The 14,993-nt window shown below is 42.4% G+C and overlaps 1 protein-coding gene across 1 annotated transcript in view; it reads left to right on the forward strand.

Annotated features, from left to right (window-relative positions):
• The first annotated feature begins 534 nt into the window (after positions 1 to 534).
• LOC118117533 (collectin-12) overlaps positions 535 to 14,993 on the forward strand; it is a 39,748-nt gene continuing 25,289 nt past the window's right edge. The window contains exons 1-2 of the mRNA XM_035169824.2: positions 535 to 863; positions 4,467 to 4,517. Coding sequence (XP_035025715.2) covers positions 857 to 863; positions 4,467 to 4,517 — 58 coding nt within the window. The 5' untranslated portion in view covers positions 535 to 856. The remainder of the gene's footprint in view (positions 864 to 4,466; positions 4,518 to 14,993) is intronic.

The raw sequence follows: 14,993 nt of genomic DNA on the forward strand, positions 1-14,993 counted from the left end.
TATGTAGATTAAATCATTAATCATTTTATTTTCTTCCTCATCAGTTTGTTAATAATACTTTCTTTCTGTTTTTTTCACTTGTTTGTATAATTTTAGGAAAAAATGCTTTTATCATTTCATCTTGTAAAGCACTTTTTTTCAAAAGTCCTATATAAAAAGATGATTATTATTGTTATTATCATCATCATTTGTATTATTATTATAACTAATAACATATGAAAGTGATCACAATCAATCCCTCATTGAGCATCTGGCAGCTGTAATAGAGAAAGAAAACACAGCAGCATCTTTCAGAATAAGAACACAACACATGAGATGCTTTTATTTTTCTAAAACATCTTAAAATTCAGTGATTATATCCAGACAATGTGACTGAATAGATGGAGGTCCCAACATCATGGGTAAAACCTGCACCGCACACACACACTCTCTCACACACACACACACACTCTCTCACACACTCACACACACACACACACACACACGCACACACACACACACAGAGGGGTGCAGTGGAACCAGAGTGGAACACGTGGTTCCTCGGTGCAGCCCTCGGGGCGCAGCGCCACTTCCTCTCACGTTTGGATTCTTGTGGAGTTTGAAGCTGCAGCTGCAGATCTGAACTGGACCTGGATACATCCTCACCTCAGCCTCTCCTCTCCCACATGCAGCAGGATCTCGGGGGGTTTTCTTCGCTAACTTCTGCCTGAACCAAGTTTCTTCTCCTCTCTGCTGCAGCAGCCTCTGACTCTGACTCCACCTGGACACGTCTCCAGACTTTGGGCTCATGCCTCTGCGATGCTGTGGCTGTGACTCCGAGCAGCAGTGTGTCAGCGGTACAGTCTGGTGAAGCACAATGAAAGGTAGGTTCACTCAGCTTCTATGGGATGGTGCAGTTCTCTGCAGACTGGCTGATGACAGCGTGCAGGAACAGCTCCTCTCCCCCGGCTCTTTGTTTGTCACCTCTGGACTCCTGCTCTCTGCCTGAGACGCGAGGAATGCGTGCGCTACAACATCTGGTTTCACTTACAGGACTGTGTTGTGTGGATTGTTGTGCATCTGGCTGCTGCTGCACATCAAACGTCCACCTCCTCTGTGCACACACACACACTTCACCAGGACACTAGTTTAAGTCTCTTATATAATAAAATAGAGGATTGTTTTAACAGACTTCTTTAAAATTGACCTTTAAGACACAACGTCTTCTATTTATTTACTTATTTCTCACCCAGAATCATTGGAGGAAACTGACCCAGACTTCAGTTCTGCATAATATCAGAGGTTTACCTCCTCTGTGCACAGACTAATCCTGGTTAAAACATCACTACAGGACTTAAGTTTTAGTCTCATATAATAAAATATTAAATTATTTCACCAGACTTCTTCTTTAAGGCACAATTTCTCTTTTTCAAAAGTTTCTTACCCAGAATCACTGGAGGAACCTGACCCAGACTTCAGTGCTGCACATCAGACATCTACTTCCTCTGTGCACAGACTAATCCTGAGTATAACTTCACCAGGACACTAGTTTTACTCTCTTATATAATAACATATAGGATTATCTTAACATACTTCTTCTAAGTTGAGCTTTAAAACATAACTTCACTTATTTAAATGTGTCTTACCCAGAATCACTCAAGGAAAAACTGACCCAGACTTCAGTGCTGCACATGAGAAGTTTACCTCCTCTGTGCACAGACTAATCCTGAGTATAACTTCCCTGCAGGACATAAGTTTTATTCTCCTATATAAAGCAATATAGTATTATTTCACCAGAATTTCAACTTTAAGACACAATTTCCCTTCTATAAATGTGTCTTTACCAGAATCAGTGAAGAAAACACTGACCCAGACGTCTGTGCTGCACATGAGCAGCCTTATTGTGGTGTAAGACTCTTAATCCAATGACATGCAGCTTTTCAACACATGGAAAACACAAAGGAACAAAAAGTGCACGAGCAAAGTTGGTCAGTGGTTGAGAGCTCGCGATTTTAAATACAGTTTACTTTTGTCCAGATGTGGTTCTCATGCAGTGGCCTGATGTTTTAGGACGTTGGTAATTCAACATTGTGAATGTCACACACACACACACACACACACACACACACACACACACACACACACACACACACACACACACACACACACACACACACACACACACACACACACACTCATCAATCTATTGTTACCTAGAATAGACACCACAGGACTTCTGCCACCTTGTGGTTTGTCTAAGAATAACACCGCTCCTCACTGTGGGCATGGATATGATGAACTACTGCTTTTATGATGAACTACTGCCATTTCCTGTAGCTACTGTAACAACTGGACGTCAGATGGACACTATGATATTCAACATGTATCTGCATTTCAGTCACTGGAGAGGAGTTAATGATTTATTCTATAGATGAGCTTTATTTCGATAATGTTGCCTTTTTCAATCCTTTCTTTGGTTTCAGAAGAGTTTTGGAGAATTATAAGTTCTTGAGCCTGAAGCTCGGTTCTGTGGAACTTCATCAGCGGACAGATCTTCCTCGTCCAATCATGAGATGAGGTTAAAAGCACCTTCTCTATAGACATGGACTTATTTTTGCACATTACTCCCAGGGTGCATCAGTGGCCCTCGAGCTCAACACACTGCAACTTGGAAAAAACATATTAAACATCTACATCAAAACACATGCAAACAAATAGAAAACATGCTGCAGACATTCACAACACAACAAAATACTCATCATAAAAAAATGTCTGTGGTACTTTTCATAAAAATGATGACATATTGTAGTATTTGTGATTCGAGGGTCACAGGATGTTGAGGTCAAAGCTGAGCTAAAGTGACAGACGTTAAAAGTCTTGTTACTTTATAAATCACATTTTTTATGAGGGGTTCAATGACTTTCTTTCAGTAAGAAATCCTGCCAAACTAATTCATGAAATAAAGTCATTCAAGTTAAGTGCAGGCGTCTAAACACAAGCCCGGTTTTAATCAGGAAGTCAAAAACATCCTTTGAACTGCAAAGTCACTGGATCAACACTTTGAAGCATCACGGCCCCAAACAACAGAAATCCTCCCAACATCCAAATGACCCTGAGTGGTTGAGTTTCACTTGTTTTTCAGCCCTTTGGGTAAAATGTGATGAAACACACATATACGATAACATTACTGTTGTAATGAGTCACAATCACGTTGCTTGGAATCACAAACAGGAAACAGGCTGTTGAGGTTCCCATTTCATTTAAAACTCTTCAAATCTTGATGGTGTCTGAACTCATCTGCTCTTTTATTAGATGTTGACTCAATTACTTTATACTGTTTGTTTTTTTACACTTTTAAGTCAACATCAGAAAGAGATACACAAAACAGCTCTAATGAGACGATGTCACATCATCTCTTTCTGGTGATCTTTGGGAATTCTCTTTATGTTCACTTTATGATGACGCAGAGAGGAGCTTTGAACTCCTTCCCCACATTCAGCTGCTTGAAAGGAGACAGCGCTCAGAGGACGTCAGGCCACGAGATCTGGGAGTAATCCCTCAAAGTGAAAGATAGAGATTCAGGAGCTGCGTCTAATCCGAGGGAGACAGGGTCTAGTTTATTGTTTATGGCTCAGAGAATGGATTCAGGGGCCTGTAACTCAGGGATCAGACAGGTGATGTGTTATTACGGCCATGACAGAAAAAATAAATAGTTTGTAAAACTTCATTCTTGAACCTTTAGAAACAGAAGATTCACTTTTTAGTTCTTTTGGAGTCAAATTCGACCGCACCAGCTTCTTACTGGAGCTTTCAACAGCCTTTCACAGTCTTCATCAGTGAATAAAATGTGAGTGTGCAGAGAAATGAGCAAACCCTGGTTTAGATGATGACTCTAACAGCTCATGAAGAAAACTCGTAAATGGACCTTGACCTCAGATCTCTTAGCTCCACCAAGGAGGTTGTGTTTTCAATCTTTGTTCGGTTGTCTGTTGGCAGGTTTACTCAAAAAACGACTGGATGGATTCCCATGAAACTTGATGGAAGACATGATTTGACATTTGGTGAACTTCATGAGAAATAAAGCTGGAATCTTTATTAAAAACAGACGTGTGTAGAACGCTGAAATTTGGTGCAGATCTTGACAATCATCCAGATCTTTTGAAGCAATAATAATCAATAATGTTTGCTGGCATGATCTTTATTCAGTTACTGCACAATAACAAATACTCAACGATATCAGAGAATGGATATTTTGCCTGTGTCAAATGTAAACACTTATATGTAAATGGAATATGGTGATTAAGTGGTGATTTAGCGCCAGTTATGTGGTCTCAAAGTGTTTAAATATATATTTTTAACAGACACTTGGAATAATATGACTTGATGTCCCAGTCTCACGTTTTTCTCTTTAACTACAGTGTGACTCGTTTATTTTTTTTTGGCTCATATCTTTAACTGATCCTTTCATTTCTGTGTTCCCCCTCCAGACGACTTTGCTGATGAAGAGGAGGTGCAGTCCTTTGGCTATAAGAGGTTTGGTAAGTATCAGGCGACTTCTTGATTTCCAGCGGCTGCAGTGTAGTTCACATCCCTCGTGACACGAAAGGATCTCAACTTTCCATATAACTGCATATAGGATATTTTCTTTAAATACAGTACAACCACAATAATTCCATTTGGTTAAAGGAACACCACGCCTCATGTCTCGGAATCAAACTTATTTTTGGCTGCTGCCTTTATTTTGATTTCTCTGTTATAACAGCAGTGGGGTACAGGAGAGAGGGAAACCGCAGCATCCTGGGTGTTCCTGACCAGTCGGCTGAATGTACAACCTTATCTCAGAGTTCTTCAGTTTCACTCGGCACAAAACTACACAAGATAACTTCATCTGAAACCAAAAGAATTAGTCCCATAACGGCTCGTGCTCATTTCCTTTTCTTCTAATATCCTGAATGTATCGGGTTTCCAGAAACGGCGAGAACCACAGCGGCCAGAATTTCCAGACAGGTTCCCAAAATGATACTATTATATATATATATATATATATATATATAAAACTCCTCAGCACATTCAGAACTGATACATTAGCACATTCCTGGAGTTAAATTGGTTCTCCTGACGCCAGCCACAGTCATTTCCACCAAGCAAAACTGCAAAATATACAAAACCTACAATCAAACACCTCAGACTCAGTTTTCGCCTGAGTGTTTGAATTTGGTCTCAAAAGACTGTGAAGATTTATCATCGATAGTAATTCAAACAAACAGTCACATTCTGCTTTATCTGAACTGAAGAACTAAACCCACACAGACACAGCGAGAACACGCAACCTCCACACAGGATGCGATGGTCGATTTGGTTCTTTGTCATTGGAGGTTAGCCCAGAACCTCCAGCATTAAGTCAGAGTGGTTGTTGAAAACAGGGCAAATCATGAATTTACTACTACTACTCTAAAGCTGCAGAGATCCTACGCAGTTTCTCTGTAGGAGGTGTATGTGTGAAAGTAAATGTCGGAGTGAGAGCCTCTGGAGCTTCTGCAGACTGTCTCCGCCTGGCCTTCTTCTACAAACATATAAAAACAAACTGTGTGATGATGATGGATGAATATGTGGACACACAGGATTGTAGAGATCAGCACAGCAACATACTTTACATCCACTAAAGGTTGAATAAGATGTTCTGTAACTTCTGAAACTTCTCTTTAACTCTCCGTCCGTCTCATAAAGCAACAAGTGTCACCTCTTAATGCAAACACCTTTATTTGTCTTAAGAAGTGACATTTTTTATTTCTCTGCATGACGCAGTGTGCCCTTGATTCTTGGACGTTCATTGCTGCTTACATTTCTCTCTGTCATTGCCCCAGTGTGATGAATCAGTTTCTCTCCTGCTTCTGTCCCGGAGCAGAGATCCAGTTTCAACTCTCTGGGTTGAAATGGTCTCAGCTTCGTCTCACTCCCTCTGGTTTAAGAGGTGTGTGAGAGTGTGTGTGTCACTTCAGCTCTCAGCAGCCATATATCAGGACGTGTGTGTCCACATTGTGTGTCATCACAATCGTTTTACACATCTGTACACCTAAATGAGTGTGTGGATTCAACACGCTTTGTGTAATTTCATTTATATCCAGATTGCAATAACAGCTTGATGAGATTGTTATAATTAATCCCATGAGTATAAAATACTCACAACCTCGTGGTTTTAAAACATGTCAAAACATAAGAAACTTCAGGGGACTGATTTCTATGAGTGCTTTTAATTTGGTGATCGAATTCAAGGGGACAGTTGGGCCTTGATTCTTATTTCACAGAAAAACATGCGTGTTTAACTTTAATGTCTCCACTACACATGCTTGGTAAAGAAATATGCTGCTTCTCACATGTCCACTTTGTGCAGAGAAATCAGGTCCTTGACTCATTTTGACATCTGCTTTCCACAAGAGGTCTATTTTCCCACAGAGAGTCCAAACCTGAGAAGTTGCTGCGCTGCTTCCTGAGTCCATACTGGAAGTTTACTCGAGTCTGTATAGAGAGAGAGGGAGAGGGAGAGGGAGCAGGCATTGTGGGCCTTCACGACTGGACTGTGCTGTGTCAGCAAGGAGCCAGTGAGGGAGGAGGGGGATGGGGAAAAGAGAAAAGTCCAGCTTCATGTGGAGACCATTATATATTATTCGTTTCATTAGTTTAAAAATTCTTTCTTTATCTAATCTTCCTCTGTGTTCACTTTTTGTTTACGCTTTCACTTCTTGTCTGATTCACGGGAGAAACATTTGTTTTTCATTTAATTTTCTGTTTCATTTTGAGATGAGGAGTCGCATTCCTTGCTCGACTTATTTTGGGAGCAAAACAGCAAGTGGTTTTAATTTACAGGGACTTTATTACCAGAAAAGAATGTTTTCAAAGTGCCTGCCTGTTACTCACAGCCTCCTCCAGGGCCTGCATGCATGCAGTGCGTGTTCTGTTGTCCTAATAAAAGATTACCCGCTCGTGTTTTCAATAAAGAGCGGGGTATTCGGCGGAGGAGTGCGGCAGAAAACATTAAAGCTTATGTGGCAACGACAGCGGAGACGGATAAAACAACACAGAACGCTGCTGAGTGGACTTGTTGTTGAACTTATTCCAGATCTGCAAAGTTTTACAGGGTTGTGAGTGGCCAAGAGGACAGAGGGTCAGTCCGGGATCGTCCAATTACAGATGGGGAGGAATGCGTCCCAGACGAGGCACAAATCACTGTTAGTGCCGGGACAAGCAGGCAGAGGTCAGCTGTAAGTCGGGTGAACTGACCCCGGCACCAAGAGCAGCCCTTTGTTTAAGTCTTCATGCAACTGATAATAACTCAGTGGCAGACGGTGATAAGAAATGAAGTGTGGTGCAGTTCATCTGACCCGTCAACAGAGGAATGTGTTCACATCTGCTGAACATGAGACTCGCTTACGATAAAATATCATAAGAGACAATAACTACTCGGGGGGAGGAATTCAGAGCGGAATGACTTTAGCTGTTTTCAGACATGAACTCTGGAGAGTGTCCGCACAATTGGGTTTGGACGTTTTCTGGAGATTCCAAGAATGCAACAGGAGATTGTCTGAGTCAGATGCATTTACAACAACAGGAAAATGTCCGGAGCGTTCAGGTGACGGGTGGCCCCTGGGTAGAGCTTTGCAAGGAAGAAATTCTGCTGCAGAATTCAGGTCCTGACACCAGTGTCGGCCCTTTGCTCTCTTTTCTTGGATGCTTTTTGTTTTTTATTGTTTTAGAAGCATCACCAACTGTGATGAATCCTGCTGTATTCTCACATGTGCTCACTCGGACATTATCCGGAGTTTCACGTTCTCACATACAGCCCCTCCGTAGGATTTCAGGAAAACAGCTGGAGTTCGGTACAGGTCTGAAAGCAGTTTTACTGACAGTTGTGCAGAAACAGCAGAATAGATGTTTCCTGTATTCCTACAACTTCTAATCATACTGGACATTTCTGTCAGGAGTAGTTTATACCTACTGCCAAAGTACCAGCGCAGGAAGCATGTGCCCCTTATGTAAGCACAGTGGGTCCGAATATTTTCCCACACTGCTTCTATACTGGCAGCTACACTGGTTGTAGTTCATTTCCACAATGAGCAGACAATGTGTTTCCATGCATTGAATTTCACATTCAAGTCCCGGCTCCTCATTAAAGTTCTCTTGTAGAGAATTAGAATGAAATTGGCTTCTCCAATCAGCCGTTGTCCATTTTGCTTTTAGTATTGAGAGAAATCGAGAACAGGTTTGTGCTTCAGCTTCCCAGGGGATTGAGACGAGCGTGACTGGTCGTCGGGGAGTTGGTCCAGCGTGTCAGGGGACGTCTGCATAGTTGGAACAGTTCTTGACTTCCCCATTTCTGGCAACCGAGTGACTTCTGAGTCGCTGAGTGTTTTGCGTCATAGAAGAAAATCTATTCCAGTTTGTGGGAACAGTGATTGCAGGTGGTGAGTGGGTGCACACAGTGTGTCTCGCTTTCATACAGTAGACTGGAGTTAAGAATTCATCTTGGACTTCTTCATCTCTAACCATTAGTTTAATGCACAGATGTACAATGTGTACATGACGGTCTGGTCTATGGAGGATGTCCCATATGCATCACCTGCTTTTCCTGCCTGTACTTAAACACCATTAGCTTCTTCTAGTGGCTGCACTTACTAAATTCCAGTAACTTGCATATTGCAATGAATCTTGGGAAAGGTTGACCCAAGAACGATCTACCTGTTGAATCCTATGTTGCTCAGGGATAATGGGATGTATTTGTTGGTTGCGTTTGAAGCAGCCATGAATTGGGACAGTCTTCAAATGCAGCCCGTGAAGGACGCAGCCCCGGAAGGACGCAGCCCCTGAAGGACGCAGCCCCTGAAGGACGCAGCCCATGAAGGACGCAGCCCCTGAAGGACGCAGCCCCTGAAGGACGCAGCCCCTGAAGGATGCAGCCTCTGAATTCTCACACAGCTAATGTCAATGAGAAAGATATTTAACTTTAACAGCAACTCAGCTGTAGAGTTGCAGAGGAGCTTCTGTCAGTCAGTGATTTATATTTAGTCGTAGTTGTTTTGACGAAACTCAGTTTACCCATCTCCTCAGACCTGCTTCCTGTCCCAGAGGGAAACGTTGGTCAACGTTAACGACCTGCCTGCAACCTGCTGTCGGCTGATAGGGTGTTTTCGCTCACATAATTGATGTTTGCCGTGCTCTCCAATCACAGCAGGTTTTGGCTCAGTCGCAAAAACAACACACTCAGTATTGGAAGCGTCTCACTCCCATTTTCTGTCCGACAGGCTGGGTGAAGAGGTTCTGCTCAGGTCTCTGCAGCAGTATTTCACTTGATGTGAGTCTTCTGGCTCCTGACACGGCCAACATCAACCCTGCTGCTTCCTCTCATTGGAAAAACAACAGACAGCGAGAATGAATACGTCTCACTCTCCAGCTTGCAGACCTGGCTGCGGTTGCGTTGGTTGCTCCGGCTGTGATTTCGTTGGCCCCGAACCAGAACACCCCACAGTGTTTTTCTTGTTTAAGCTTCGGTGATTTTATATTTAGTAGATACAGAAAAACGTCTGCATGTTGCACAAAGAAATCAACCGTGTGGAGCTTTTTCCATCGACTCAGCTCTCGAGCGTTTCAACCACCAGTCATGCGTGTGTTTGTGTGATCACATCTGTTCATCTGCTGCAGAAGAAAATTACAGAAACACTCTGTCTGAGCGATAGTTAGATTAACTTTTATGTCCACAGGATTAACTGCAGAGTTTAATAGTTGAGTTCAGTAGTTCAGTGGCGGTTCACCCACATTCTCTCTCTCACCTCTTGGAATATCATGAACAGTTTAGGTGTAACTTGGACAGATTAAGTGTCGTGCATTTCTTAGATTTCTGATACGGCTCCAGTCCTGTGGAGGGATTTCATTTCTTCACCCTAAAGTATTAAACTGTTCTCTTTGCAAATACAAGAGCATCTTGTCTTTCAGATAAAGGAAATAACTACATTTCTTCATTTGCCAGTGAGGTTTTGACACAGTTGTCAGTTTGACTATTCTCTTGTGCAGGATGTTTGATTTGTTGCCTCTTGGCTTTATACTTGTTGTCTGTGGAATCACAAGATTAATGAGGTTACTGTGTAAAGGAACGTTTCAGTTGAATGTAGATTGTGTTGAATTTTTCATTAGCCTAACACTGAATTGCCCTTTTGACCTCCTCCAGGGAGGTTATGTTTCCATCTGGTATTCGTTTGTTAGTTTGTAGTATTACGTTTATATGGATATACATTTTTTTGTATATATTTTATATCACTTTCTTTAAATATTGTGAGGTATTTTCACATTTTAATCGTTTTCCTGCTGAATAATACATGGATCTCGATGAAAACAATCAGGCATATTTAGGACTGGCATGTATAAGCGTGTCCAATTTGTTGCGGTGTGATTGAATTGAACTGAACTGGGGGGCCTTGGCGGAGGTTTGTGCTCTACTGAGGGCCATTCTAGTTTTTATGGTGATCAATTTGAATATGGCATTAACTTATAAGAAGTTCAATAACACACATCATGATGCTTCTGCCTGTTTCAACATGGACCACAGTGAGACACCATCTTCTCTGTGGTCAGCATCTTTCACCATGAGAGAAACCAGACTAGTTGGATCCGCAGTGTGTGGTTTTATTGGCGCTCCTGGGCGATGGAGCTTGGAAGTGCTGTGTGGTGATGGGATGGAGCGCAAGCACTGACACAGGCTGATGGAAATTAGGGCTCGGTGATGATTGTTGTTGATTCGGTTTCCTAAGTGCTTCCACGATGGGCCACCCAGCAGGCGTGACCACACGAAAACCCCTCTGCACAGATGCTCTGCAAAGTTAGCTCCAGGGTTATTCTCTGCACCCGAGCAGCGGTTTTGGCCTCATAGGGAAATATTCTCAAACCCACATGAGAAAACACGTCTCAGTTTATTTGTGTTCATGTTGGTGTGTTGAGGTTGAGATTAGGAAGAACCAGGCTTTTCCGTTTATGAATAAAATGGTTGAATTGTTGGTGAATTGATTTGGTGTTGCACGTTTTTTTCCTGGTAATAGTAAAATTAGTTGGATAAAAATGGCATCTTGAGAAATAATGACGTCAGAGAGGCCGCACGTTGCTTCGTGGAGGTTTCAGTTCAAAAATACAACATCCTGCAAGTTCTTGCTCCACTAGAGCCTCATGTACACTTTGCTTAACCCTGTGGATGCAGCTTGTCCAGTGTCCCATTCTTTTACAACCATGTGTCATATGTTGGCAAGACTTTACATCTCTGCTGAATTCAGCATTTGTTGTGACTGAGACTTTAGTTTGCTGCATTTCTGTGCATCTGACACTTCGACAGACAAAGCTCATGTTAATGTGGTGCGACTGACGTGCTGAAAGAGAGCGAGGAGCAACGACCAACCCCCTCTTCACCATCTCCGAGGTTCACATGGTCCTGTTTTACGTGAAATGACCTCATTCCAAAATGCCGACGCTGCAACATGAGCAGGAGGAGCCAAGGGGGTCTCTTGTTCTCCACTCACGCTAATAAAGTTAGTTTATGGCTTCCATATTTTTCTGCATTTGTGCAATTAAATTCGCGAAATGTCTTTTTCAACAGAATGTTCTTATCGCAAATAATTACAAGTGCTCTTTAGTCGGAGATATTTGTTCTTGGTGCACATGGGTTTCTGTTATATATGATTAATTATTAGATAGTGAACAGGAGTGTGAGCTGCTTGGAACTTTTTTTACGTATCGATTCCCCATTTTCTTTCGTTACATTACTCTGCTACTGATATGCCTGGAATCTAAAAAACGATAAAACTGAGAAGTTTGGAAAAGCTGCTGGCCTGGTTTAAGTTTGAAAACTCCGGGGCTGCAGAGATGTTTGGTATCGATGACGTAGACAACCGCACAAAATGCCATTTTCAAAGGAAAACGTAGCAGTATGGATGAAGCCTGTTTAGTGGAGCCGTGGTATATTAATGTTGAGTTGTGATTTTTTCTTTTCCCAACATGTGGTTGTTTTTTACGGCACCAGCATGACATATGTTGAAGTATGTTTGAAGTGTAGTTGTGGAATACAACTTTTCATTAGTCAACAAGCACTAGAGTGTGTCTGTGTACTTGCACGGCCCTGCTTTAAACACATTCCTCTTTAATCGTGTAGATGCAGTTGAGTAACACTTTACGGCTTTCACTGGGACTATTAATTGTCAGTTACATTAACAAAATCCTTCCTGTCAACACCAGCTCTGCTTTCAGGCTCACGGTGGATCTACATCACACGTTTGATTCCATCAGTAGTTTGCGTTTCTCCCCCTGATGCTGATGGTGCCAGCAGATGTGACTCCAACTCTTTATCTCCTGACGACACAGAGCTCTGCCAAAGTACAGACGCACACACTGAGGCTGAATTTCCATCTTTAACAGAAACTGCTGACTGCAACACAAAGACTTTTCTTGATATCTAATCCTGCCTCACAAAATATCCCCAGATACAGTGGCCCTGCTCCGTTTATGAGGCGCACTTGCGTGCTTGAAAGTCTGTCTCTTGAGATTACGATATATGACCTATATGTCATGTCTGTCTTCCTCTAACCAAACGCAGATGGTTCGACAAAACCAGCTCTAATCAACTCCATGTTCACGGCTTCTTTTAATAGACCATCTGACTGTTTTCGCCACCAATTAGACTCCGTTTGTGCCTTTTAGCACTTTGAGGTAAAAAAAAAGAAGCAGCCTGCTCGGCTAACAAGAAATGCCCCATAAAGTTTTCCCGCAGCAGTGCGCTCTGTCTCACTGTAGGATGCCATTTGTCTCTGTTTGCACGGTTCTGTCAGTGGATATTGTTTCCCAGTGTTTCTCTCTTGATGTGGCACAACCTCCATGGAACTTGGAATTCTCCATAAGCATGCAAGGGTGCTCAACGGACTTGCAGTTATATGAACCTTACAGGGACGTTTAGAAATATTTAGGAGCAAATGATAGTAGAATATAAAAGGAGCACGTGGTTCTGTGTGTGTCAGGGGGATCCAGGAATTTTTTATTCACTGTCTTTCACATTGCAAGATGGGCCATTCTTCACCATTTCACTGTTTTCTCAGGGAGTTAAGGTGACTGTTGGGCCTTTGCGGAGGTATGCACTCTACTGACTGTCATTCTAGTTATTTACTACCTCCACAATGGTAGTTATTTATTCCACCCCACAAAATCTGAAAGGTAACTTCAATGAAAATATATCTAGATTAGATTAGTTGTTGCTACAGCGAAATACGTGCAAGATCAGATGTGTCATCTGATTGGAGTCCCTCCAATCAGTGATGCCTGAGTCTCATGTTCGGACGCGTGAGGAGATCTTTAGCCAAGGTCCTTCAAAGGGAACTTTTTCAGCTGTATCAGCTTTGGGCAGCATGTGCGTGTTTGCATGTTTGTGTGTATGTGTGTAATGAAGAGGGCATCGCATCCTGTTCAGACATGCAGCCGTCCACATTTTATTTTTCTCAAAACAACCTCATTTACAGACCTGTGGCTGTAAACTAATGTGAAGGAAGTGAGTACCAGCTGAGAAGGTTTCTTATAAAAACACTCAATATAGCTCACTGCCAACTTTGCCCCTTTTTTTCTCATGATACTTGGCATGAAGGGCTGATGCATCAAATGTTTGCATGCCTCCTTTTGATTTGGCTCCGGTGTAACAAGGTCCAGATGCTGCGGAGGACCGGGCCCGTTTTAAAGTGTCATAAACGTGTTAGCAGCAAGCGGAGAAAAAAAAAGAATCACAGGCCAGGCATGCAAGGCAAGCTCAGCAATTCATGGAAGCTAATGTCTGAGTAATTTGTCTCAGTAGTAACTTCCCCTGTTGGAGAGTGTTTACTTGTTAACATTCCAGTTGCTGACTGTTATTACTGGGGTGGCTATGAGGGCCAGAGGGGGTCACCGCAACCCCAGAGCACCTTCTTAGCCCAGGGTTCAACACCCTCTAAAGAAGGAAGTCGGAGGTTAGAGTGGATCGCAATAGACAAAAACATGAAGCTACAAAGTCACATTATTTACCCAAATTCAAGTGAGGGACATGAACACATCTGCTGACAACACTGAACTCTGGATAGAAATACAGACTTTCTGCCAAACGATGACAAGTGATTGTCCATTCCAAAGCGGGGGGGGGGGGTCAGCAGGGATGTGAAGGAGAATATATACTTGATGGAGTGTTTGATTGAGATTATTGTGTCTACTTTTATGTGTGGTTTTGGTTTGTCGCAGCAATTCTCAAGTTGATCTGTTTCAGTATTTCAGGTTAATTACAGAAATTTCTGTAACTCGAACCACAATCAGATTTAATTCTGGTTTTGACAGTTTGTAGACAGATACCAGATAATGTTGTGTGTTCCCTTTAGAAATGTGAGACAAAAATGCATCATGTGGAAGAAATGTAATGTTCGGCTCCATCCAGGTTGATACTAGAGCCATAGCCTGACTGTGACTACTGGTTTCTGGCTTGTGATCATATTTAGTTTATTCTTTCATACATTACACAAAATGGAAGGTTAGGAAGTGAAAGGATTTCTGCGGTAGCCACCCGGTTACTGTATATAACATAGTATTAACACTCTGCACAAAGGGTCTTCACACAAAATGGCTCGAGTCCGTACAGGCTTTCTTTGTGTTGCCATGGAAATTTCCACTGCCAGCCAGGAGTGAGACGGGGCAGGCAGGCGAGTCTAATGGCAGGTACATGGAATAAGGGAATAAGTGTTGAGATTTTCTTTTTTTTTCTTTGACTGACTCAGAGTCCAAATGAAATACAGCTGTTTTGCAGACACCACACTGGACGGCCCCCCATCCTCCTCTCTGTCTCCTTTCTGTTTCTCTTTCCTTCTCTACCTCCTGTGACCACAACTCACTACAACCTCTTCTGAGTAACAACAAAGATCACTTTGCAGCTTCTACTGTGATGCATCTGACCACGATGTGCAGAGATATCATTAAGCTGCTGACAG

This window comes from Hippoglossus stenolepis, chromosome 11 (assembly GCF_022539355.2).
Source record: "Hippoglossus stenolepis isolate QCI-W04-F060 chromosome 11, HSTE1.2, whole genome shotgun sequence".
NCBI classification, from domain to species: domain Eukaryota; kingdom Metazoa; phylum Chordata; class Actinopteri; order Pleuronectiformes; family Pleuronectidae; genus Hippoglossus; species Hippoglossus stenolepis.